The 25,183-nt window shown below is 52.6% G+C and overlaps 1 protein-coding gene across 2 annotated transcripts in view; it reads left to right on the top strand.

The window, feature by feature from the left end:
* The window catches only part of PVALB (parvalbumin), a 17,046-nt gene extending 8,975 nt beyond the window's left edge, over positions 1-8,071 (top strand). For both annotated transcript variants that reach the window (XM_032416352.1, XM_032416351.1), the window contains one exon: positions 7,851-8,071. In XM_032416352.1, the coding sequence (XP_032272243.1) occupies positions 7,851-7,879 (29 nt within the window). In that variant the 3' untranslated portion in view covers positions 7,880-8,071. The remainder of the gene's footprint in view (positions 1-7,850) is intronic.
* Positions 8,072-25,183: the final 17,112 nt, after the last annotated feature.

Genomic DNA, 25,183 nt, shown 5'->3' with positions numbered 1-25,183 from the left:
CTCACACATACTCTCTCACACACTCTGTCTCACACACACTCTCACACATACTCTCACAGTCTCACACTCTCACACATACACACTCTCTCACACTCACTCTCACACACACACACCTCTCATACACACACTCATACACACACACACTCTCATACACACTGTCTCTCATACACACATTCTCACACATACACTCACACTCTCTCACACTATCACACACTCTCATACACACTCTCTCACACACACCCACACTCTCCCTCTCATACACACACACTCTCTCTCTCTCTCACACACACACACACACACACAGAGAAGATCCTTGTTCTCGGTTCCCTGAAACCTGATTCCAGTGATGGGTCCTGTTTCCAAGGCTTCCAGCCTATTCCAGCCCAAGAGCCTGTGGTTTGCTTTTTGCTTCTGATGCTAAAAAATTTAGTCATAATTATCGCTGAACCACTATGGTCTGCTCCAATCATGTGCCTCGAGGCATTTGCCTTTTCTGCTTCCTTCTGGTGAAATCTGTTCTCTTTTATCCTTAAGCAGCCCATTTAACATGGCAGGCGGGTGGGAGTGAGGGAGTAAGCCCTTGGGCCCAAACACCTGAAGTCAGGCTGAAAACCCAACCCACAGAATGAGGTGGTGTGGACAGCCAAGCCCCTTTCTCTCCCTGGGCAACCACCTCCTCATCCCAAAATGGGAACAAAAATGCCCACCTCAAAGGGTTGTTGCTTGCATGAAGTGAGTGTTCTGGAAATGATTCCTTTCCTCCTACTTGATATGTGTGCTTTCTCTCGGAAGCCGCCTCGAAACCCTTGTGGAATACCAGTCCTCGAAGGAAGGGAAATGGGGTCGAAGATGGAAGGACAGTGACAGGGACCGCAGGAGAGGTCATCCAGCCCTCCAGCCCCTGTGGGATTTGGTTTCCGGGGAAGGCAGGATGAGCACATCAAGGCCAGCCGCGGTCCTGGTGGCAGAGCCCTAAGGTGTACGGCATTTTGTCCCGTCTCCCTGCGTCTTCACACGGGCCCCATAAGGTCGGGGGGACAGAGTCTGTGATCCCCACTGAGAACTGTGGCAACTGAGGCCCGGTGGGCTCTGTGCCAGAGTCACACGGAAATCCTTGGCGGAAGGGAACCCGTGTCTCCTGACTCCGCCATCCCCTCCACGGGGCTTCATGGAGACATTCAGGTTATAAATGGTTTCTGGGCTTAGCGAGATGCTGGCTTTCATTCACGAGTGAACAGATGCTCCCTAACTCCGGCCTTGTGCGGAGCTAGATATGATGGAGCAAAGGGAGAGGAAGCAGCGCTCCTTATGGAGTTGCCCTCCTGTGAGGAGGAACAGTGGGGAGGGCAGAAAGACATCCCCTCTCCATCGATCCCTCTCCTGCTTCTGTGGGTCAGGGCGTGAGTTGGAACCCCAGCCTCTAAGAGAGAAAGAGAGGCACCCCACGTGAGCCACGCCTGAGTTAGAATCTTCATGGCTGAGTGACTCGCAGCCTCAGTTTCCCTGTTGGTAAAACGGGGACAAGAGAGTCAGCGCAGATGGAATGGGATGACACCCAGGGCAGCGCCTGGCACAGAGTGAGCCCCCAGGACTGTTTACGCCGCTCCTCGTGGCCGTCTGGCTTGACGCCAAATAACCCTGCCTCCCGTTCTCTGGGGTGGGAAAGTGATCCCTGTTTGCAATACCAATTTATAAGAAACCCAGCCCAGGAGCTATTTAGAGGCGAGGTGATAAACCAGGGGGCCAGTGCCTCCATCCTGGTCCTCACGACAGACGGAAGGGAAGACGTGTCCAAGCGCTGACTCAATGTCGTCTCAGTTTCACTTGGGGCTGTCAGCATGTGCTGGTTCACCTGTCAATATTCTAAATTTGTCCAATCCCCACGGCACTGGGACTGGGACAGATCTAATGAGGCTAATTTCAGCTTCCTGTGGGAAGGGGAGGACTGAGCCCTCCCATCCTCTGACACTCTCCACCGCACCCCAGGGGCCCCTTCAAGAGCTAGGGCAGGAATCTGGGTCCCTCCAAAGGAACACCGTCCCTCGCATCTCCACAGTGAAATTTGATTTAGATGCGCTCCCTCTGTGTGCCGGGCACCCTGTGCCAGGCGCTTCTCATCCAGTTACCTCCTGTGGTCCTCACCAGAGTCCTATCCCCATTTGACAGACGCGGAAGCTGAGGGTCAGAGGCTGAGTTTCCACAGATGGGCACGCTGGAGGTGGGATCCTAACTCGATGGGATAGATGGTGCCGGAAACTTGGGGCAGGTCAGCTGCCTGCTCTTTAGGCCACCCTCCCCTGCCCTCTGCAGCTCACATCCTCCCTGTCTTTGTCTCAGGACTTTTGTGGACATTTCGAAGCTCCAACCTATGTCATGGAGAGGAGCTCCAAGGGCGGGGGAAACTAACACTTACAGACCAGGCGTCTTTCTGCATTTGCTCATTTGGCCTTCCCAACAGCCGACCAAGCAGACATTATCATGCCCCCTTTACAAACGAGAGTAAAGTGGGGAGCGAAGCCCACCCAGCCAGGAAGCAAAGGAACAAGAATCAGACCCCGCTCCAGGTGCCAGGCGGGGGGACAGGAAATGGTGGGGGACAACAACTCCCATGCCAGATAGTAAATGTTATGGTGCCGTTTGCCAGGCCTTCACTCGCTCTGTGCCAGGCAGCGGCCGGGCACTTCACAGGCTTCGTTTCGGGTAGCTGGAGCTGTAGAGGCAGCTTGATAACAAGAGCTACCAAATGCTGAGTGCTGCCTATGTATCAGGCCAGACGCAAGAGCTTTAGTGGGGCTTCCTCTGAACGAGCCAGAGAGCTCCATTTTACAGATGGGAAAACTGAGGCATGGTGAGGTGAAGTATCTCTAGTCCAAGGTCATGGAAGCAAAAATGGGAGTTGGGAGCTGACTCCCAGAGCCCTTGCTCCAAGCACTGTGGGAGAGTTGGCAAGGCATCTTCTAGACCTGACATTGCACAGAGGAGAAAAGCAAGACCTGGAGGGGTGAGCAGGAGGCAGAACCAAGGTCAGAACCCCCTCCCCCCTCCCCGTTCCCCATCCCAGCATCCTACCGCCAAATCAGTTGACCTAGACTTTGCAGGACTTTGTATGTTTGCTCATTGGTTTTTCTTTAAGGAGAAACCTGAACATTTTAGAGGAGATTTTTTTTTTTTTTTGATAAGAGGGCTGTTTGTTAATTGGCTGATTGCTAAGAGCTCTGCCCTGAGGCACACACGAAAGGTCCAGAAGAGGTGACCCCTGCCCTCAATTTGTCTACAAAATGCCCTGCTCCAGCTTCTGGGAGGATAAAATTAGAATGCAGCGTTCTCTGCAAAAAGCCAGGGCACGCGGCCTTTGTGACGTCCGGGCTGCTTCAGAGTAGATCCCCGGGTGGGCAGAGGGGTCTGTTTCCAGAGGCTTTTGAAAACCCCACGGGTCCAAGGCACCTCCCAGTCAGGCTCCAAAATGCCTGACTTTCCACCCCGGGGGGCATCTCTTGGTTGGCATTCCCTGGTCCCCTTCATGCTGACCACAGCAAATGCCATCTAGTGTGAAGGTGGTAAACTGGCTCTTTGCTGATGAGCAGCCCAAGGACCCGTGATTTCTAGGGTGAGGGTTAGGGAGGTCAGGAAACTGTAAGGACCAACTTTCCCTCCTGACAGTCTCTCCGTGAGATGGCTTTGGCAGACAGACTCACGTCTCCTTTATCCCAGCACAGAGCAAACTCTGTGCCCAAGGACAGGATACATCGGCCCTGGGTAGTTTTCCAGATTAAATGGCGGGTTGAGAGTCCCTGCTTGCTCCCGATCTGGGATGCTCGCCCAATCAGGAATGGCCTCTCCACACTCATGCAGGGGGTGCGCCTGAGACCACTGGCCAAATCTTTTCTCTGCCTCTTGTTTTCTGCATGACCTGACCTTTCACCTCTCCAGGCCTCTGTTTCTCCATCTACAAAATGGGAATCACCCCACTGACCACCCAATGTGAGAATTATATGAGGCATATTGGAATTTGTTGAACCCCATGGAAGACTCATGAGCCAGCCAGCCATCCATCCATCCGTCTGTCCATCCACCCATTTGCATTTGTTTATTAGCTCCTGCTGTTTGCCAAGTTCTACTCTATTGCTAGAAGAGCGGTGGACAAGTCAGGGCTCCCTGCCCTCCTGGGGTTTACATTCTAGGAGGGGGAGACCCACAGAAAGAAGTAAGTCCATAAATAAGCTCATTTCAGAGAGTGCTAAGTAGCATGAAGTAAATAAAACAGGGCTAATATGACAGAGTCATGGGGGGTGGCGATATTTGAGCTGGCTCGTGGGTCACTCTACACCTAGGTCAAAGGAGGTCGGAAAGCTCCGGGGTAGAGAAGGGAGCCTAAAAGCAGGAGCTTGACTCACGTCTGCTGCGTGATCTTGGGCAAGCTACTTAACTCTTGGGCCTCAGTTTCCCCATCTGTAAAATGCAGACAAAAGCATCTCTCCCGTGGAGGAGTAGTGAGAATTTAATGGCATTCAACAAATAAGGATTCTTAAATTCTATAAAAATGGACAGTATCGATCGGAGACATCTCAGAAGAACCACCTGCCTCACGGAGGTGCCGTAGGGTCACAGGAGCTCCTGGTTGAGGGAGCAGACACTTTGACCCCGGCCCCGGGAGGGGTTTTTGGAGTATCTGTGTTTGGGCTCCATCCCTGCCCCTCGCTGTTACCACTCAGCCTGTGGCCCCGTGGGTGTTCAGGACCAGCTGGAGGACCCTCTCTTTCTCCCACCTCGAGTCGATACCTAGGCCCCCACATCCAGGTCACCTGCCTTTCCTGCCCTCGGGGACAGCCTGGGGACAGGAGAAGGTGCTGTCCACTTCCCAGCTCACACCCCAGGAAGAGGAGGAGCCCGGGAACGTGTCCCTCCACCTGGCAGGGATCCCACCCGTTATTCCCATGGTGGGGGCCTGTGTTTGGCTTGGTTGATCTTACTTTTTTTGCTTTTTTATTTGGAAATAACGCTCGCTTTCCAGAAGAACTGCAACAATAGCACGGCGGGTTCTGTGCACCCCACACACGGTGTCCCCCAGGGCTAACATTTCATGTGGCCACAGCACAGGATGAATACTAAGAGCTCGCATGGGATTGGGGGGTGGGGGGGACACATGTGCTTCATACCAAGTCTGGGGAGGACAGCGCTCACCTCAAGGAGCCCCGGTCCTTTTGGCGGCTTTTCTGAGGCTGCTTCACGTTCTGTTTTCACTGGTCTCTCCCAAGGAATTGGTCCTGCCCCTCCCTTCACGGCCCTGACAGACACCTGGACCCTCACCCAGAGATGCGCATTTCCCAGCAAACACGCCAGGCGGGGCCTGGACCCCTAACTCTCAATCCCTTCTAGATGCAATGAGGACTTACCTGGGGCCCCACACTCTCTGGCAGGCTGGGGACACAGCATCTCAGACGCATCGTGGCAGAGGGTGGCAAACTCCTTCTTGTCCTCTCTGGTCTCCTGGAGAGAAAATCAACAGGACAGACATTCCCTGGGCCTTTACTCCAAAAAAGGTCTCAGAAGACCTGGCTGCTGAGCAGTAGCCCCTGTGACTGCCACAGCAAGGACCCCGCCATTGGGAAGATGCAGGGAACAGGGACAGAGGAGCTGGGGGGGGGGGGCGGGGGAGCCGAGGACCTCCTGTGCACCAGCACCTCGCTTCTGACTATCTCCCAACTCAAGAAGCATCGCTCAGAGAGGCCAGGGGCGTTGTCTGAGGTCACACAGCCCATAAGCAGCAGAGCAGGCCTCTTACGGCACTCACCCTATCACGCAAGACACTAGCCCAGCATGGCTACTGGGTCCTTCCCAAATCCACCCCCTTGTTTCCTGCCTTCTGAGCCTGCCCCGTGAAAAGCCACTGCCTGTGATCTCTTCCCCACCATTTGCTTTCTCCTGTGGGAATCCTGCACCTTCTCACAGGACTCTATCAGAAGCCACCTTCCCTCTGAAATTTTGCTGACACCTTAAATAGAGGGCACCCCTTCTCCCTGTGACAGCGAAGTCTCTGGGCCTTCCATCCAGTCACAAACACACGTGGCCCCTCAGTATCACGCTTGGAGGCAGGTGGTGGGATGGGGCAGGAAAGAAGGGGAGTGGGCTCTCTCCAGAGAGAGATGTTCTTGTTCCAGTTGGCGGGGGGGAAATAAATAATGAATAAGCAAGACCATACTCAAAAGTATTTCGAGAGTGGTAAGTGCTGTGAATAGAATAAAAATGGTGACAGCAAAGAGGATCACAGTAGGGGAGGGTCACTACTGTCACCAGAGTGGTCAGAGAAGGACCCAGGAGGAGCGACATCTGAGCTGGGACCCGGTAAGTGAGAAGAAGGTAGCCGTGGGAAGTCTGAGAACACACCAGGCAGAGAGGACAGCAGGTGCAAAGATCCTGAGGCGGGAATGTACTCAGCATGCTTGAGATCCAGACAAAAGGCCAGTAGCACGGAGCCTGTCCTGCCAAGTACTGTTCCTTCCCTGCCTAGGCCAGAAGCTCCTTCAGGGCAGGGATCATCTTCGGCTCCCCTGTGTCTCCGCTTACCTGGTTGGGGCCATCCCTTTGTTCATTTAGGTGGAGCTGGATTCAGTAGAGGGACACTGGATCTCCACCTAGTGCTGACACCAATCGCTGACATCAATTAATATTCAGCGAAGTGGGGCAGGTGAATGCTCCTGGGGCGGGAGGGGCAGGTGAGCCCACCATGGACTCAAAGGCAAGCCCTGTGGAGAGACGAGGACCCCAGGGCTTGAGGCCCAGCTGAGCCCCTTATGACCCCGGGGGCTCTGAAAAGTCACTTCTCCTCTCTGGGGCTCAGTTTCCCCTTCTGTAAAATGGGACTAGCTCCCAGTTTCCTGAGTGATGGTCAGGATTCAATGAGAAGCTGTGTGAGACAGGGCGCAGCTCATTCTGAGCACCTGCCCACCCTCACCCGTCTGACCTGCATGGAGATGTCACCTGCTCAGGTCTCCTCCAGAGTCTTGCTCAGCCCCCTGAGGAGGAAGAGCACACAGTGGTTCTTGAACCAGGTTGCTCGCCAGAATCACCTTTGAACAACTAAAAGAACTCCTCCCTTAGCCCAGGCCTCCTAAATCAGAAATTCTAGGGCGAGGGCCTGGCAATCTGTGTCTTCTAGGATTCTGCTGGTGATCCTGGTGGGAAGCTGGGGAACAACTAGACAAGGAGCTGAGGAAGAGTTTTGGGTCCCAAGAGGCTCAGACAGATCCGGGTCTGAGCCCTGGCTCTGCTCGTTACTAGCTGTGTGACCTTGTAAATGCTGGACTCTGAGCCTCAGCTTCCTCATCTGTAGAATGGGAATAATGATAATGTGCACATCATAGGACCATTGTCAGAACCAGACAAGATCTAGAATATCAAGTCCTTAGGATAGCTGCTGGAATGTGATAAACATTCAGATGATTGCTGCTACGATCGTTGTAGTTATTATTAGGAATTTGCAGGTGGCAATGACGTCATCAAGCAAAAGAGATGGCAGGCTCATTAAGAGAACATTTATCTGGATGAGCACTGAGTAGTATATGGAAGTAGTACATGGAATCACTATATGGTACACCTAAAATGAATATAACACTGTATGTTCACTACATTGGAATTAAAATGTTTAAAAAGTAAAACAAAAAGGAGAGATAGTAGGCTCACCGTTTCTCATTCACTCATTCATTCATTCCCACACTCACTCATTCCATCACTCTAGGTCTGCAGCCGATGGGAGAACCAACAGCAAGCCCCGTGTGGGGCCCAGCAGCCAGGCCATGGCCAGTCCTCCCACACTGTCCACCTCTGACTCACCTCTCTGTCTTCTTTTGCAGAATTCTCCTCTCTGGTGGCCGAAAGCTAAGAGGCTCTGACTGCCCCTGGTGTTCCACCCCTCTGCCCCTCTTCCACCCAATCTCAGCCCCTCTTGCTGCCCTCCTGCATTTCTGTTCAGTGTGTTTATGTTATTTTTTACTCCCCCTGTCCCCTGTGGCCCTCAAATGACATAATTCTTCTGAAAAATGCTGGAGAAATAATAAAGGCTGTACCAATCGGATTCTGCTGCTCGGGAGGCCCTGGGCCTGGTGGGGCGAGGAACCTGCCTTGGCTTTCCAGACACACCTGTGCAGGGGTGGAATAGGATTTAGACTGAAAAGATAGGATGGGAGGGAAATTTACTGAGCCCTCCTCTGCCCGTGGTCCTGAGAATGGTACTTTGCATGGGTTGCCCATTAATTCTTGAAACCACCCATAAGGTAGGTGATGAAACTCCCATTTTACAGATGCAGAAACTAAGTCTTAGAGAGGTAAGTGACGTGTGTAAGCCCACACAGCTAGGACTTGTGGATGGATGGATGGATGGATGTAAACCCATGAAGACTCTTTGTTACAAATAAGAGAAACCCAACACAGAGTAACTTAAGCAAAAAAGGGAGAAAAAACAAAGATTTGGTTATGCCTGAATAGTCCAGGTGTAGGTCTTCAGGAACAGCTGGATCAAGTGGTATCATCAGAATTAAGTCCTTCTTCCCCCATCTCTGACTGTGTTCCTTTGTGCTGGATTCATTATCAGGCTCTCCCTCATGATGGCAAAATTCCTCCAGCAGCTCAATGTCAGTAAAAAAAAGAGCTTCTCTCTCCCAATCACTCCATCAGAAGACCCCAAATTCAGTTCCATTAATACCAGTAACTAATGTTTATTGTGCACTTCCTTTGTGCTGAACCCTTTGCATGATTCCATCTGGACCACAACCTCATGAGTGAGGACTATCACTGTCTCCTTTGTACAGATGAAGAAACATAGGCACAGGGAAGTTCTGTGTTTGCCCCAAACTGCACTCTCAGTAAGTAGTGGAACCAGGGTCCCCAACCCTGGCAGTCACCTCCGGAGCCTGCGTCCCTCCCTGAACCAGTCCCCGTGACCCGAAGGCTAGGGGCCCTGATTGGCACATTCCGGATGGCACCCATCTGTGAAGACAGGTGGGGTCAGGTGCACAGAAAGCTCAGGGTCTGACAGCTGGGGAGAGGTGTCCCAACGGAAATCAGGAGTGGGGACGGAGGCTGGGTGGACACAAGGCAGCATTCCTGCAGGATGCCTTCTGCTCTTTCCCACGACAGCCTTGGGGAGGGAACTGGTGCGTGTTCTCATCTCTCATGTCAGGTTTCCAGACCCCTTACCCAGCGGTGCTTCCTGACTCTTCCCCTGTCGTCTTGGGCAGGGCTATCAGGGAAGGCCCTCACTGAGGGTAAGGCCGGGGCAGGCAGCCCCATCCGGGTTTAGGCTGAGGGGCAGGGATGGACAAGCCACCTCCCTACAGCCAGGCAGAGTCAGCTGACTCAGGCTCAGGAGGGGACTTGGGACCAGAACTAGGAAGTGGGTCAAAGCAGCAAGCTCCAAAAGACTGCCCTGCTGGGGGCTCGACCAGGTGTGCTCCAAAGGGGCAGGTGGGCCCAACGTGGGAGCTGAGGGCGGGGGAAGATGAAAAGGGGCCGTATGCCGTATGCCGGGCCCGTGTGTCATGCAGGAGGAGGGGCCAGGCTGGGGAGCTGCAGTGTCTCCCCAGAAACCAGAGCAGGGCCCTGCAAGGACAGGCAGGTCAGGAACAGCGCCGCCCACCGCGGCCCACTGGCCTGAGGTGGCTTTCAGCGCTTCTCACCCCACACCCGAATGACAGCCCGCACATCACAATTCAGACTCGGGGCAGCACGTGGCCCAGCAGCTAAGCACGTCTGAAAGCAGGGCTGTTCGACCTCTTAGGGGACACAGGACATTGGCTCCAGGTCCCTCCATTTGGAAAGGATTTTTCTGGGGTGTGGGCAGGACAAGGAGGAAATGGCTTCCCTGAATGGAGGGCACCTTTCGGGGGGTGGGGAGTACAGCAGTATTGTGTGTGGGGGGGTGTGATGACAGGTGACACCACACCGGCCATCAGTCACCAAGCCTCCTCTTGCCTCCTACTACACAGCTCTTGATTCCCTCAATCCCCTCACCCTCGCCACCACCACCTGAATCCAGGCCTGGTCACAGGGTAGGGCAGGGGACCCCTCCACAGAGCCCTGTGCCCAGGGTCTCACATTTGTGAAGAACCTCCAGTTCAAACTTGGGGCATCTCTTCTAATGAGGCCATAAGTCCAGTCGCTGTTTGTAACTCAGGGTTGGCATTTCTATATACTGGGGCCCTAACCACCTGGAAGTCGGCTGGCTCCAAGCTGGTTCTGAGAGCTGCTGGTGGTGGTTCCCTTGGCCCCTGGCCTGCCACAGTGGCTTCCTAGCCCGTGTCCCAGCCTCCCCATCCCTCCCCAACCCACTCTCCACCCAGAGCCCCCAAGGGTTCTTGCCTAAAACTGTCCTGTGACTGCCCCATCCACAGACTAGAACCCCGAATCCAAGCACAGCCTTCCCTGCCCGCGGGGATGGCCTAGCTCCTCCACTCCCATCCCTCCCCCATCTCTGCCTTCTCCCTCAGTCCCCACCGCTCCCTACCAAGCTGCTCCCTCAGCCCAGATCGTTCTGCCCTCCCCGCCACTTTCCCTGCCTCAGTCTTATTCCTCTTGGGAACCCCCCCTCCCCCAGATGGACACCCCCGCCAGGGCTAGAGCATCTGAACTTCTTCTGCAGGTGAAATGGGGAAAACAGGTGTGACAACTTAATTCACACCCATGTCTCCCAGAGATCGTAAGATGCCCAAGGTCATGTCCGCGGGGTTCCCTGCTGGATCCCAGGGCCTGATGCACAAAAAGGTGCCATGATGCCAACGTGGCCACAGAGGCCAAGTGTGGCCAACGACTGGCTCAAGGCCACAGGCGCAGAGCAGAATGGACACCTGACCCCAGCCTCCCGCTTTCCCACCCTGCCACGGTGTCTCACCCACAGAGACCTTCCACCCCAGCAAGGAGTGGGGCACAGGCGACGGACGTCCTCCTAGCCAGCATCGGCCAGCCTCCGGCCAGAGTCACATTAACACCTGGTCACCACTCTCTTCATTCGCTCATCAGCTCAACACAACTCCTCTTCCATTTCTTCCTTGTTATGCTCACTCCTTATCTCCATCTCCCTTCTGTCCTGGAAAGGCTGGGGACCCGGAGGGAAGGAGCTCGGGGCTGGGAGGAGCCTGAGTGGCCTTTGATAAGAGCAGGGAGCAGCCTGCATGTGGGCAGAGGGCTGAATGATGGAATAAACGTCCCAGAGCTCAGAGAGGATGCAGGTAAGTGGGAGAAGAGGGGGCGAGGAAGGGTCAGAAGTGGGGAAGGCTGGGTGGGAAAAATCAGGGCTGTGGACTCTCTCCTCTTCCAGCCATGGGCTTGGAGGATAGGAGCGTGCTGGGCTCCGGATTTGGGGCTGGACAGAGCTGCCTTCCAAATCTGTCTCTTCCTCCTTTGAACACCTACTATGTGCCAGATGTTTTGTATATAACACCTCTTAATTCCCACCATAACCCTCCAAGGAAGGGAGCAATTATATTTTACAGGTGAAAAAAAGAGGTTCAGAGAGGTTAGAGAACTTGCCCAAATTACACAGCTAATAAAACTGAAAATAACAAACATAGACTCATACAGTCAACAAATAATTTTTGAGTGCCTTACTTACAACCAACACAGCTAAGCATTTTAGAAGCATTACCTCATTGGATCATCATAGTAACTGCTAGACCTCTTTCCAAAGTTCGGCCTTCTCTGGCTCTGCCTCCCCCAGTGAAGACCCCCACCTCCATCCAGTGTCTCTGCTGCCACTCTACAGGGACAATTAGCCTGGAAAGATTTAAATTGGTTGAATCTGATATTCCAGTTTATATAAGAATCAGGAGGCCATTTGCGAGGGGCAGCTCAGCATGTGGGACAGAAGTCCAGTGCCCTCTGACTTTGCATCCTCCTCCACCAGTCCAGCCAGAGAAAGGCCTGGACAGCCAGTCTGGACCCCAAACCATGTCACAAAGGGCTCTCACCTGACTTACCTCTGTTTCTGCTCTCCCTATACCTCCCCAGGGAAGTGATAGAAGAAGTATCCACATTTGGGGTTTAAAGTCAGATCTGGGGCTCCTAAGGGCCAAAGGCAGGCTCCCCATGGGTGGTGGCACTCAAGCCAGGATACCCTCATCATCGCCATTTTGCAGATGAGAAAATGGAGCATAAGTAGCTTAGTTGAAACCCCAGAACCCATTTGCTTGACCCCACTCTTTGCCTGATGGGGGACAGAGCCAGGATTCAAACTATGAGGAGCCTGGATTCAGAGTCCACATTCTTCTCCTACATCCCCTACCTACCCAGGCTGAAGAATTCTCTTACTCAGGGAGGTCAGCCTTTTCATTCTATTCGGGCCTTCAACTGATTGGATGAGACCCACCCTCATTAGGGAAGGCAATCTGTTTTATTCAGTCTATTGATTTAAATGTACTGTCATCACAGAAACACCCAGAATTATGTTTGGCCAAATATCTGGGCCAGTCAAGTTGACACATAAAATTAACCAGCACAAACCCCAATTTAAAAACAGACAAATGACTTGAAAGACATTTCTCCAAAGAAGATATACAAATGGCCAACAAGCATGGGAAAGACGCGCAACATCATCGGTTGCTAAGGAGATGGAAAATCAAAACACACTGAGAAACCACTTCATATCCCCTAGGATGGCTTTAATCAAGAAAATGAAAATATTACTGGCAGGGACGTGGAGAAATTAATACTCTCATCTATTGATTGTGAGAGCATAAAATGGTACAGTCACTATGGAAAACAGTATGGCAGTTCCTCGAAACGTTCAACATGGAATTTCCATATACCCCAGAAATCCACTCCTAGGTATATATCCAAGAGAAATGAAAGCATGTGTCCAGACACGTGTATACAAGTGTTCATAGCAGCACTATTTGTAACAGCCAAAAGGTGAAAACAACCCAAATGTGCATCAGTGATTGAATGGATAATCAGAATGTGGTACATCCATACAACAGCATATTACTCAGCCATAAAAACGAACAGAGTGCTGACACACACTACAACAGGGATGCACCTTGCAAACATGATGCTCAGTGAAAGAAGCCAGACGCAGAGTATCCTTTTATATGAGAGATCTGGAATAGATAAATCCATATGGATATAAAGCAGACTAGAAGTTGCCCAGGGCATGGATGGAAAAGGGGAATGGGTATAGGGTGTTCTTTTGGAGTAATGGAAAGGTTCTGAAACTAGAGAGAGGTGGTAGTTGCACAAGATTGGTAATGCACTAGATGCCACTGAATCGTTCACTCTACAATGGTTCCTTGTATGTCACGTGAATTTCACCTCAATCATCATCATGATCACCTAGGTTCCCCATTCGGTTGCTAGGTTTCCTGAGAGCTGGAAACATGTGTACCTCACTCACCACTGTGACCCCCAGCACCCGACACAGTCCCTGGCACAAAGGAGGGGCTTAATATATCCTTGTGGAGGAAATAAACACGGAAAACAAAGAAAAACATTCACAAAGAAGCAAGAAAAGCAAAGCATCAACGTACAGAGGATATTAAGCCTTTCCATAATCGAAGGCAGGAGCGTAGCCTGAACAGGAATCACATTTATTTTGTGTGATTCCGCAGGCACAAAATCAGGACTGACTAGGGGGATTCATGAGGCAACAGCTCTTGCCTAAACCTAAAGAAACCTATCTACCCCTTGAGCTCCTGGGCACGACACGGGCTATCCTGTGAGGCAGTGAGTGTCCTATCATGAGAGGCATGCAAACAGAGACGAGGGAACTTGTTGAAAGAACTCATGAATCAGCAGGCGGGTTCCCCTGGACAGGGAGTCCCTTCCAACTCGGAGATGCTGTGACCTGAGCCAACTTACAGGCCACTACAAATCCATTAACCTCCTGCTGGCTGCTTGCTACGTTATTGAATCAATCACTCTCCAGATAGCCACTGAACTCAGATGTCACCCAAACACGGACCCAAAGAGGGGGCCACGTCCTAAAAAGGCAGAGAGGTTTCCAGGTCATTCTTTTTATTTTCTCCGTCCTGACCCGACCCAGTGTTCAGAACGCCACCTTGGGAAAGCCAGGTGCTGAAGTCACCAGGTTCAAAGGAGACTGGTTTGCATTTAATGAACCTCCTGCAGGCTTCTGCTGGCCCCTTGGTGCGCTCGCCACCTCCCGGTCCCTGCTCGAACTCTTTCCAGTAGCATCACCACCAGCGACGGCTCCTGCCGTCTCTGATGTGGCTCTGCTCTGCTGGGCTCACCGGAACGCCCACATCCTGGCCCCGCTCTCCCTCAGGGCCAAGCCCTGGTGTCCAGAAAGGAGCGGCTACGACACCAGGAGGGACAAGGCTGGGAAAAGTCTGAGCATCCACAAAGAAACTAGGGGGTGTCCTTTAAGCCAGACATTGTGGATATTCTATAATAACATGAGATCTGTGATGCGAATTTTAATTGTTTATAGGTGACTCTATTATATATTATATTATATATTACATTATACTATAGTATATTGTAATTTGTCTATTTTTCCCTAATTCTCACCTCCTTCTTTCTACCACAATCCTATTTGGGGGCAGGAGAGCGATGTGCCCTGATAAAGATGCCTGAATGGGAACACGGTTTTGGTCTATGAGATGTAAACCTACATCCCTGGGTGGGGTTTGCAGAGAAGCTTCCAGAGAAGCAGACCCCTTAGTCTTTGGCCTTTGCTTTCCTCCTTTGCCCTGTCTGGGATGCAGCCCTGGTGCCCAAAGATGGAGCTGCCTTCCTACAGCCGTAGACATGAAAGACACGCCAGCGACGTGTCAGTCAGGACACTGGGAGGAGCCTGGTCCCCGAGGGCTCCTGGAAGCTACCAAGCTCGGGAGGGTTCTGAGAACAGCGCAACAAGCCCCTGGCGGGTTGAGTTGCTGTGGTTAGTATGTAAAACAAGCCGTAATTCTAACCAATGAGCAGGAATTAAAGAAAACTCAGAAAGTGTAGTGTAGCAGGTTGAACAGATAACGTCCACTCGGAACCTCAGAAAGTGACCTTATTTGGAATATTTGCCGAGATAATTAAGGTGAGGATCTCAAGTTGAGACCCTCCCGGATGAGCGTGGGCCCTACATCCAGTGACAGCTGTCATCAGAAGAGACAGAAAAGGAGAAGACACCCAGGATAGAACAGACACATGAAGGAGGAGGCGGAGGTGGGAGTGACACAGCCACAAGTCCGTGAGCATCGGGAGCCACCAGAAGCCGGGAAAGGCAAGGAAGGACTCTCCCCAAAGCCTTCTGAAGGAGCATGGCCTGCAGACAGCTCGACTCCGGCTTCCAGAACCATGAGAGAATACATTCCTCTCCTTTTAAGTCACTAAATTTTTGGCCATTTGTTATGGTAGCCCTAGGACACTAAGACATGCAGGAAGTAGAAGCTGTGACATCTAAGCCAGGCATCTGAAGGATACAAAGGAATTCTTTGGTTAAGAGGAGAACAATCTTCCAGAAACACGAACAGCAAACTATAACAAGAATAGCACCATGTCGGCTGTCAGGCATGTCCTCTACTTTGTGCTTCACATGCCCTCCCCCTAATCTTTATGCCAAACCCCAATAATGGTATCCTCATCCCTTTTTAATAGCTCGGGAGACTGAGGCCCAGAGAGGGGAGGGATCCCAGCAGATCCTGCAGTGCCCCCCCCTCCTCCCTCTGAAGACCCCAGGCTCACTGTCCGAGGGGCTTGTGTTCCTGGCTGTGGATACCCAGCCCCCGCCCAGGGCAAGGCAGACGTGCCGAGGGTACCCGCGGCACAGCCCTCAGTCCCCAGCAGGGCTGAGCTGCCCACGGTGGCCTTCAGCTTAGTTGTGCACCCTCCTGCCCCTGTCCCCTCCCTGTCTCATGTCCCTGCTCCCCAAGTAGTGCTTCTGGGAACCGACTCACAATAAACCACTGTATTCAATCAAGTCCGTGCTCGAGGTGTGCTTCTGGGAGAATTCCAAAGCGAAAGAGTGTTGGAGTCGGGGCCCATCTCTGGTTTCTCTGACCCCGGAGCCTGAGCTCAGACCCACTAAGCTCCTCCGCTCTGTGCGGTGATCTGCCTAACAGCCCCAAGTGCATCCACGTTTAGGGACCCAGACTCGCAAGCAGCCAGCTCTCTGCAGCCTGGAGCAGGACGCAGGGGCGCGGCGGCTGCCGAAGGCCCAACCTCTGACTGGGGAGGCTCTTGAACGTCCTGCTGCGAAAACAGAGAACGTTCGAAGGCTTTCTGTGTTCACCACAGTGCCTGTGGCACCAACCTGGCCGTGCTCCAGCAAGACACCCGGGCCTCTGTTACTGCTCCAGCATCTCCAGGTCTCGGGCCACTTTTCACCCAATGCTCACATCTGTTCACTCTCGAAAAACGGGCAGAGGGCGATCATTTCAGCAGAGTGCTTCTCAGACGGTTCTGGGGATGGCCGAGAAGCTTGCGGGGCGAGCCAGCGCCGGATGAGAAATGGCCAATGGCCCAGCAGTTCTGCAAGATCCAAAGCTTTTTGCTGGAGCAGAGGGTCAGGGACTGGAAAGGTTTCTTGCGTAATGATCACAAAAATGCCACCCTGTCAGCACTGCCAGAAAGATGGTCGTGGATGGCTGGTCGGCGCCGGGAACCAGCCCTTCCTCGGCTTCCGAGTGTGAATAACACAGAGGAAGTGGGGGCCAATTCTTCTGCCACAAGAAACTGCTTCCATGGGCACTTTATTTTCATCTACAGAAAATTGTTTTCATTTCTTGGGTTTCTTGCAAGGAAAGCTTCCTATCCCCCCATAGAGGGTAGGAGTACATTTAAGTCATTCATTCATTCATTCATTCAATAACAGCATGCTCTCGAGTAGCAATAACCACCAGCATTTGCTGAGTGTTTGCTCTGTGGCTGTATCACGTGTTTTATTTTTTATTTTTATTTTTTTAATTTTATTTATTTGACACAGAGAGAGACAGAGAGAGAGGGAACACAAGCAGGGGGAGTAGGAGAGGGAGAAGCAGGCTTCTGGCTGAGCAGGGGGCCCGATGCGGGGCTCGATCCCAGGATGCTGGGATCATGACCTGAGCCGAAGGCAGACGCGTAACCATCTGAGCCACCCAGGCGCCCCGTATCACGTGTTTTATCTGCATTGCCTCATTCAAGGCACATTTAAGCCCTCTGAGGTCAGTCATTCGTCCCATTTTACAGATAGGGAAACAGAGGCTCAGCCAAGCTCATTAGCTCTCCCAAAGCCAGCCAGCCAGCAGGTAGGGGAGCGGGATCTGGAGAAAAGAGATGTGAATTCTAATCCCACGCTCCCTTCTTATTAGCCATGTTGTACCAGACACAACCATGTTGTACCGTCAACTCGTTGAACTGAGCCTCAGTCTCCCCCTCTGGAAACTGGACGCCGATGGCTGAAGTCTGAGAGGACAGGATAGAGCCACCAGACAGGTGAGGTGCCAGCGCTCTGAGGGATGACTGCCCACATCCCGGGATCTGCTTCTCAGTTTGCATATCCCAAACTGGTTTTCTTCACCCCCCCACCCCGCCCCGACAAAGATTAAGTTTGTGAGATTTTAAGAATCTTTCCCTGCAAGCAGGATGTCTGAACTCTCTTCGGGGATATGGAGGGCGGCATCGGTAGACCAGAGACATCTTTCTGTTCAGAGTCGGCCTCTTAAACCACATCTGCTGACTTCAACGTCTGTCCTCCTGCCCCTCCGGCACCTGCGAGAGCCGGGTGCTCGCACCCTTGGGCACGAAGCCCACAGTGGTGGTAAGTCGAGGGGTTCTGTGCTGCTCTGTCTCACCAGCCCCCTTTTCTAGGGTGGAGGAGCCTGCCATCCAAGCAATCACACCCATCTACAGCCGCCAGAGGCTCAGGAGGCGGCCCGGAGGCGGCCCAGCCAGGTAACATGCTTGGCCAGTCTCTTCATCTCCATGGTTCCATTTGGAAAAGGCCTCTCGGCTTCTCACTCCGAATGGCTATCAGGTACTTTCACAGCCTGTCCGCAGGCTGCCAGGTTCCAACTCAGGAACTACCCAGCGCTACATTCAGGTGCTGACGACACACTCCAAGAATACTCAGAACGGGGGACCAGACACCAACCTCTGCCATGGAGCCCATCGCAGTAACGGTGACAGCCCTGACCTTTGCCCAGCACTTTACAGTTTGCAAAGCATATCCTGGGCAACACTTTGACCCTCACAGTAACTCTTTGAGAGAGCGAGCAGGGGTGTTATTATCCCCAAGTCCCCTGTGTCGGGCGGCCTGTTGTGGGCAGTAAGTCACCAGACAGGCACCAGGTGCAGGCACCAGGGAGCGCCCGCAGGGCAGGGAGGCACAGCATGAAGCCCTTGGGGGTCTACCATTTCAGGAGCAGGGAGCAGAGTAGCCTCCAATGCATTGGAGAAAGACCAGTCAAGGGGCTCAGGAGAAGAACCAGGAAAAGGGGCCTCACCGAGCAAGGAAGAGAGAAGAAGGCCAAGAGAGGGAAGAGGTTGGCCATGCCAACTTGGCAGACACGCCCCATTGGAGACAGCGGAGCTCAGTGGCCGCAGCTGTGGCTCCTGGGTTTGAATCCTGCCCCGCCACTTCAAGCATATGATCCCAGGCACGTTGCTAAACCTCTCCGGGTCTGTTTGCTCCTCTATAGGCTGAAGCTAGCAACACTTCACAAGGCTACCGTGAGCTGGCGTGCTTACCGCGGGCCTGACACATAGTGCAGTGTCCCCCGTTCCTGCAGCTGAGCACTGGAGCGGACCACTGCTCCGTGGGTGACTTCTGACACAGGGGGAGACTGTTTGCAGCAGACTGTGGCAGAAGTGGGAGGTGAGGGAATGAAAGAGGGATGGGCAAGCCAAGCTCTGAAGGGAGGAGTGGGGAATGTGTCTCAAAAGCTGGGGGCCTTGTGCCTGTATGAACAAGTGGGCAGACAGAGGAGAACTACAGAGCAGGACCCGGCCAGGACAGCAGGGGACCCGAACCCAGGTGAAGGGGCTGTCTGCCTCCCCTCTCTGAGGGTCCAGAGGTAGATCAGGACATGAACTGCTGGGCTGGAGGAAGGAGGGGTTATTTGAGTTGGGTCTCAAAACCGGCCCAGAACTGAAACGGGCAGAGATGGATGGGAAGGGTGCCCCAGGGCACAGCCCACTCTCACTCACAGAGATAACCATCTCTGAGTTCAGACGCTATTTTTGAAACGTTTATTGTTTCCTAGAAGTCTTCCTGGACTTGACTCCTAGCTCTGCTCCTGTGTGACCTCTGGCAAGTTACTTAACCTCTCTGGGCTTCAGTTTCCTCACCTGGGAAATGCGGATAGTGATGTTACCTACCTGTCAAGGTTGTTGTGGGGATGGGGTAAAACAATCTAAGGAGGAGCCTGGCACAAGGGCCAACTACTGTTGGCTCGTACTGAGACTCCTCCTAATCTGTAAGTATGCCCAGTAGATTTGGGCCATCTTTATAGAATATCTGCTTTATACCATGCACTGGGATGTGATGCCTATGAGGAAGACATGGTCCCCGCCCTCAGGGGTTAGCACTCAGTAGGTGAAAAAGATGCCCTCCAATCACCACGGGCATGGAGGCTTGCTCTGTGCTTACTCATCCAGTCCCTGAATCCTCAACACCAAAGCCCAGGGTGAAGGATCTATTATCGCTCCCATGGCACTTGGCAGAGGTGTGGCAAGCTGCCCAAGGTCCCACAGCTACAAAGTGCCCAAGATGTGAACCCCAGGACTCTGGTCTAGAGCCTATGATGAATCACTGTGTTCAAACAACAGTCACCACTGCTATGGGATGTACAGGACACAGGGCATAAGTAATGGTTGAGCCGAGAAAAGCACAGTGGGGGCAAACTAGGTTAGGAGGGGACAGCAGAGGCAAAGGCCCTGGGGCAGGAGAGGCAGGTCAAGTTTGAAGATGGATTAAGCCAGCCTGCCCTAGACACAGAAAGGGAGCTAGGCCAAGGCCAGCTCACCAGGCCTAACAGCTGTTTGGGAAAAACAGTAGGAAGTCTTTGAGGGAGGTGCAGTGGAAATACAAGATTTAGAAAGACCACTCTCTGCACAAGCATAAAAAAAAAGGGGGGGGAATGAGGGGCATTTTGGGTGCTGACACGGAGCCTCTCCAAAGTACATTGTTAGAAAAAGCAAAGTGCAGGAGAGTGTGTGTGACAGCTTCTATTCATAGGGGGAAGGAGGAGGGGAAGGGTAAGAAAGAATGTTCATGTGCATTTGCTGCCAGGCACATAAAATATCTGAAAAGTGTAGGAAACTGTTAAGAGTAGTGGCCCCAGGGCTGGGAACTGCAGGCCTGTGGTCACGGCTGGGAGGGAACGTTCTCTGTACTGTTGTCTTCCACCTTTTACATTTTAAACGTAGAGAAGAGACTGTCTATTCAAAATTGGAAAGATGTCCCCGGCTGCTACGGAGGAAACGCGGTGGAGGGGGTCCAGAGTGAATGCAGGGCAACTGTGAGAGAATGAGACTCTGGAATGCTGTTTGTGGGAGGGGGAGATGGGGGACACGGTAAGGCGGGGCCTGAGCGTGGGGTGCAGCTGCCGGGATGCCCTAGATAAGGCACTGTGCCACTCAGACACGTGGACAGGACAGGGTGGAGTAAGCAGAGAGGCAAAGGCACAGGGAGCAACAGGAACCAGCTTAACTTTGCCCCTAGCAGAATTTGGCCTGGGTTCAGACTGAGCCATCTGGAAGTGGACAGAGATGCTAAATGTAGAATGTTCTAGAAAAGCAGCTCTTGGCTCCCGCAGATGAGCTATCGCGGGCTGTTAAAGGAGGCCGCGGGTGGCTCTGGAGGGATGATTTGCTCCACTTTAAATACACGCAACCGTGAAGGCCGCCCTTGGCTCCCTCCTGCAACAGGCATTTTCCCAGCTGCTGCTGCCCCCTGCTGACGGAATCAGGACATCGCAGCCTCCGTGCACTTCTGAGGCCACACAGCTCAAGGCTCCACTTTGCATTCCAGGCGCACAGGAGGTGAGTCCGTCACATTTCCTCTGCCCTTTATCGAGATGGCCACCGCCAGGCATTGCATCAGTGGAGACATAAACAACCAGGCCCATGTGAACAGCAGAGAAACGAACAGCAAAGGTCATTACCATAAGAAGGCGGCAACCCAGGAGGCAGATGAGACACAGTGCATCGTAGGAAACTGTCAAACAGACGCCAAGGCTGCATTACAGATCACCCTAAGGGGGATTCATCAGCATCCAGATCGCTGTTAGTAAGGGCTGGTGCTTAGTGAGTCCTACTCCTTGTCAGGCGCTGTTCTAGACCCCTTCTGGGTGTTAACCCGGCTGATCCGTGCGGCCCCCACAGGAGCAGGGATGACAAAACAGAACTTAAGAAGCAAAGCAGGATCTGAACCCGGACAAGTCTGAGTCCCGGCCCTTGCAAATTTCAATTTTAAAATCAATACTCCTTACTCATTGAGTTCACACATCAGTGGTCCTCATCCATGGGTGATTTTGGCCGCCCGGGGACATTTGGCAATATCTGCAGGCATTTTGGGTTGTCACAACGAGGGAGATGATTCTGGCATCTAGTGGGTAAAGGCCAAAGATGCTACCACACACCTATAATGCCCAGCACAGCCCCCCACAACAGTGAATTATCCTCCAAAATGTCAATAGTGCCAAGGTAAATAAGCCCTCATCAAAATACATAAAATTCCCCCAAATCTACTAGTCCTCTCTTTTGCATTGCCCCCCTAACATGAGGGCATTAGAGCAAATCTGCTTTATTGCATGAAACGTATTCTTCTCGAGGCTTCATGCTGAATAACTCTCAAGAGGTTTTCCCCACTAATTTCCCCTAAAGCCTCTTATTTATCCAAAGGGGTTGTTTTGCACCCAACAATCCCGCTCACAATCTACTCTACAAGCGACGGGGGCTCTGAGGAGCAGCCCAAGCAGAGGAGAACCCCCTGGAGCAACGGTGGAAGGACTCGGCCACAGTGGGCACGATCGGCCCGGGCACATGCGTGGAATATTGCGGCTGTCTGTGGCAGCAAGCCGCAGTTTGGGCGCACGCTGTGTGTCAGGGCTGTCAGGAAGCATCCAACCCCAGGATGATGGAACAGTCCCCGGGAACAACTTGTCAGCAGCTGCCTCCCCCAAAGCCCTCGCTTCCAAATCAGCCCAAACAGCCCAGTCCCCGGCTTTGGGGAGCAGTGTTATTTAACCCCTCCAATTCCACAGAGCCTATGGGTCTGTAGGCTCTGGAGGTTCTACAGATCTGGAGCTGGTGTACGAGGGGGTGGGAGGCAGCAGAGGACCCAGGCCACAGGCTGTCCCCATCTGAATGGCCATGGCCAACAAGCCTGTTGCCTGCACAAGAATTGGTACTCAAGAATCAGTACTTGTAGAATGAATAAATGAATGACCAGAAAGGTAAACTCTAGAAGACTCCTTCCTTCATTCAACAATATTTACCAAGTATCTCACCAGGCTGGGCACCATTCGAGATCTTGGGAGAACAAAAGAGACCAAGTCCCTGTCCTCGTGAAGCTTACCTCCTAGTGGAGGGAGACAGATACTATACAAATAACTAGTACAGGATATAATATCGGGTATGGGGAGTGCTATGAAGAAAGTAAAATAAGGCAAAGAGATTGAGACCGACAGATTGGGAGTGATTCTTTAAATTGGGTGCTTGGGAGGGCCTCTCCAAGGAGATGACATTTGAACAAAGATCTGAAGGTTTGAGGGAAAGAGTCATGCAGCCACGTTGAGAATAGTAAGTGCAAAGGCCCTGAGGTAGGAAGGGTCTTGGGGAGTCTGAGAAACAGTAAAACAGAGAAAATGGATAAAGGTGGGTCCTAGCATGACCTAAAAGCAGAGGTTCTCAAACAATAGCATGCATCAAAATCACCAAAAAGGCTTATGAAAACAGACTGTGGTTCCTACCCCGTGTTCGGTTGGCCTGGGTGGGGCCTGGGAATGAGCATTTCCAACAAGTCCCTGTTGCGGGGCGGGGCTGTTGTTGCTAGTCCAGGAACCACAGCAAAGAGTATTATTTCTTCGTGCAACAAATCGTTTCCCGCTCAACACTTACCACAAGCAGGCGCAGATCATTTGAGAGTCAGGGGATTTCACACAAAATCCAGATTCCGGCCTCCTCTAGAAAACAGGCCTGCAACACTGGCCAGCACTCCCACAGGACCACAGTCTGACAGAGATGCCTGGGACTCTTGTCACCCTCACTTCATAGCCCGGGCCACCAGCCCAGGGCCTGGCCTAGGGCAGGCACTCAAGGAAAGCTTATTAATGAAACTGGGAAGATTGCACCGGGAAATGGAAAAAGACATCAGTCCCAAGAACAGGACCTGAGGTCCATTCTGACTCCAGCTGATATGTCGCAGGACCTTGGGCTGCTCATGGACCTCAGATTCTTGCCTGTTGAACTGAAGTAATGACAGTTTCCACTTCTCAGAGTCGTTGCAGCCAACGAGAGAGGATGTGAAGTGTTTAGCACATGCCTGGCATATGAGGCTCAACTGACATGACCTATTACTGCAAAGGAACTCAATAAATTTATTCTCTAGGATGGAAGGAAACGTGAGAGGCAGTGGAGGAAGGACAGGCTCCTGTCGACACCACGGGCTTGACAATCTCCTTTTGTTCAAAACCTAGTTCCGCCATTCACTATCTTTGTGACTCTGGGTGTTAGCCTTTTCCTCATTTGGGCCTCAGTTTCCCCATCTATCACACAGGGATGATACAAGCCTCGCAGGGGTTATTATGAATATCACATACGAACATGAAAATTAAATTAATTAAGCCTTTACGGTGCTCAGGATGAGGCCAGCATTCATAATGTGCTCAACATATGCCAGCTTTAGCCACTACAGCAGCTCAGGGAGGGGTCAGACTAGAATTTCTCAAGGGCCCTCAGGGCTCCAAAACTCTCTGACCGCTTTAAAACCACGGACAGTCAGGCAGCTGTCATTAGTCATTAAGAATATATAGAAGGCTCTTGGGATTGTGGAGTAAGTGGGGTAGAATTCATTATACACAGTTTAGTACCTCGCTGGAAAAATCCAAAATGCTGACCAAATCACAGAGTGACAATGAGAGGGAGAGTGGATGTGGTGCAGAGGACAACAGCCTATGAGGGAAGTGCCATTACCCCCTTGGAGGAAATGGGGGCTCTAGAAGGCTCCCCTCATATGTAGCTCAGTGTCTCAGCTCCATGCAGCTGCCTCAGGAGGGGGACTCACTCAAGGGGTCCTCGAAGGGATTAGCAGGGTGACGATGGACAGGACAGCCTGGAGGGGGAGCAGGAAGACCAGGCAGAGGCATTCTGACTCACCAAGGCCTGAGGTGCCTGAGACAGCCGTGCATGATGTCCTCAAAAAAGAAAAGCAGGTAAAAAGAACGAAGGAGAGGCAGAGAGGCCTCAACCATAATACCAGGAATGATTCCCAAGGAAAGAAAATTCCAGGCAACTTGCATGGTTTCACTCCAGAATCGGGACTAAAAAGTTCTTAGCAATTTGATGAGTGTGCGTGTGTTCACTGCCCTGCACGCGGCTGGCAGCCACACGAAGTCACAGGGCAGCTGAGAGAAGTGCTTGGTGAAGGAGCGGTTCGTGATGGGAACCCCGGGCACAGGAACCTTCGCCCAGGGCCTGCTCTTCCCTCTCAGCGCCAGCCACCCTGGGGGGGGGGGGGGTCAGCAGGAGTGACCTCGGGGGTGCATCTGGCCATGATGTCATCACCGTGATGGTGATAAGCCAAATCTGTCCAGATAAATTTCTTCTCTTTCATCCATTCGACAATCACTGTTGAGCACCTACTGTGCCCCGGGCCCCTACATCTTTCCCCTCTTGTACTCCTCAGGACAACCCCAGAGGCGGGTTCTGCTGGCCGATCTTCAAAGATGAGCGACGAGGCTCAGGGTGAGGTGACGCGCCATGCCAGGAAGACGGTGGGGATTTCAGCCTGGTGTTCTGACCGCCCAGCAAGAGGGACCTCCCTGGGAAGCGTGCGGAGATGGGCGCAGCCTTCCTGAGCGACGGGCAAGGTCCTGGAGGCCCGCTTTTGTTCAGTGGGGGGGGGGGGGGGGTCACACGTTCTCCATTGTACAAGCGAGGAAGTGGGCTCAGCGGAAAGGAGGACTTCACATTCCGGAGAGCAATCCTCGCCCGGGGCAAAGTTTACTTGCTCTCCCTCTTGTTCACAGACATCACTATAAACACG

This window comes from Phoca vitulina, unplaced genomic scaffold (assembly GCF_004348235.1).
Source record: "Phoca vitulina isolate PV1807 unplaced genomic scaffold, GSC_HSeal_1.0 scaffold19, whole genome shotgun sequence".
Classification (NCBI taxonomy): Eukaryota; Metazoa; Chordata; class Mammalia; order Carnivora; family Phocidae; genus Phoca; species Phoca vitulina.
The sequence above is the reverse complement of the archived record's forward strand: the minus strand, read 5'-3'. Positions and strand labels throughout refer to the sequence as shown.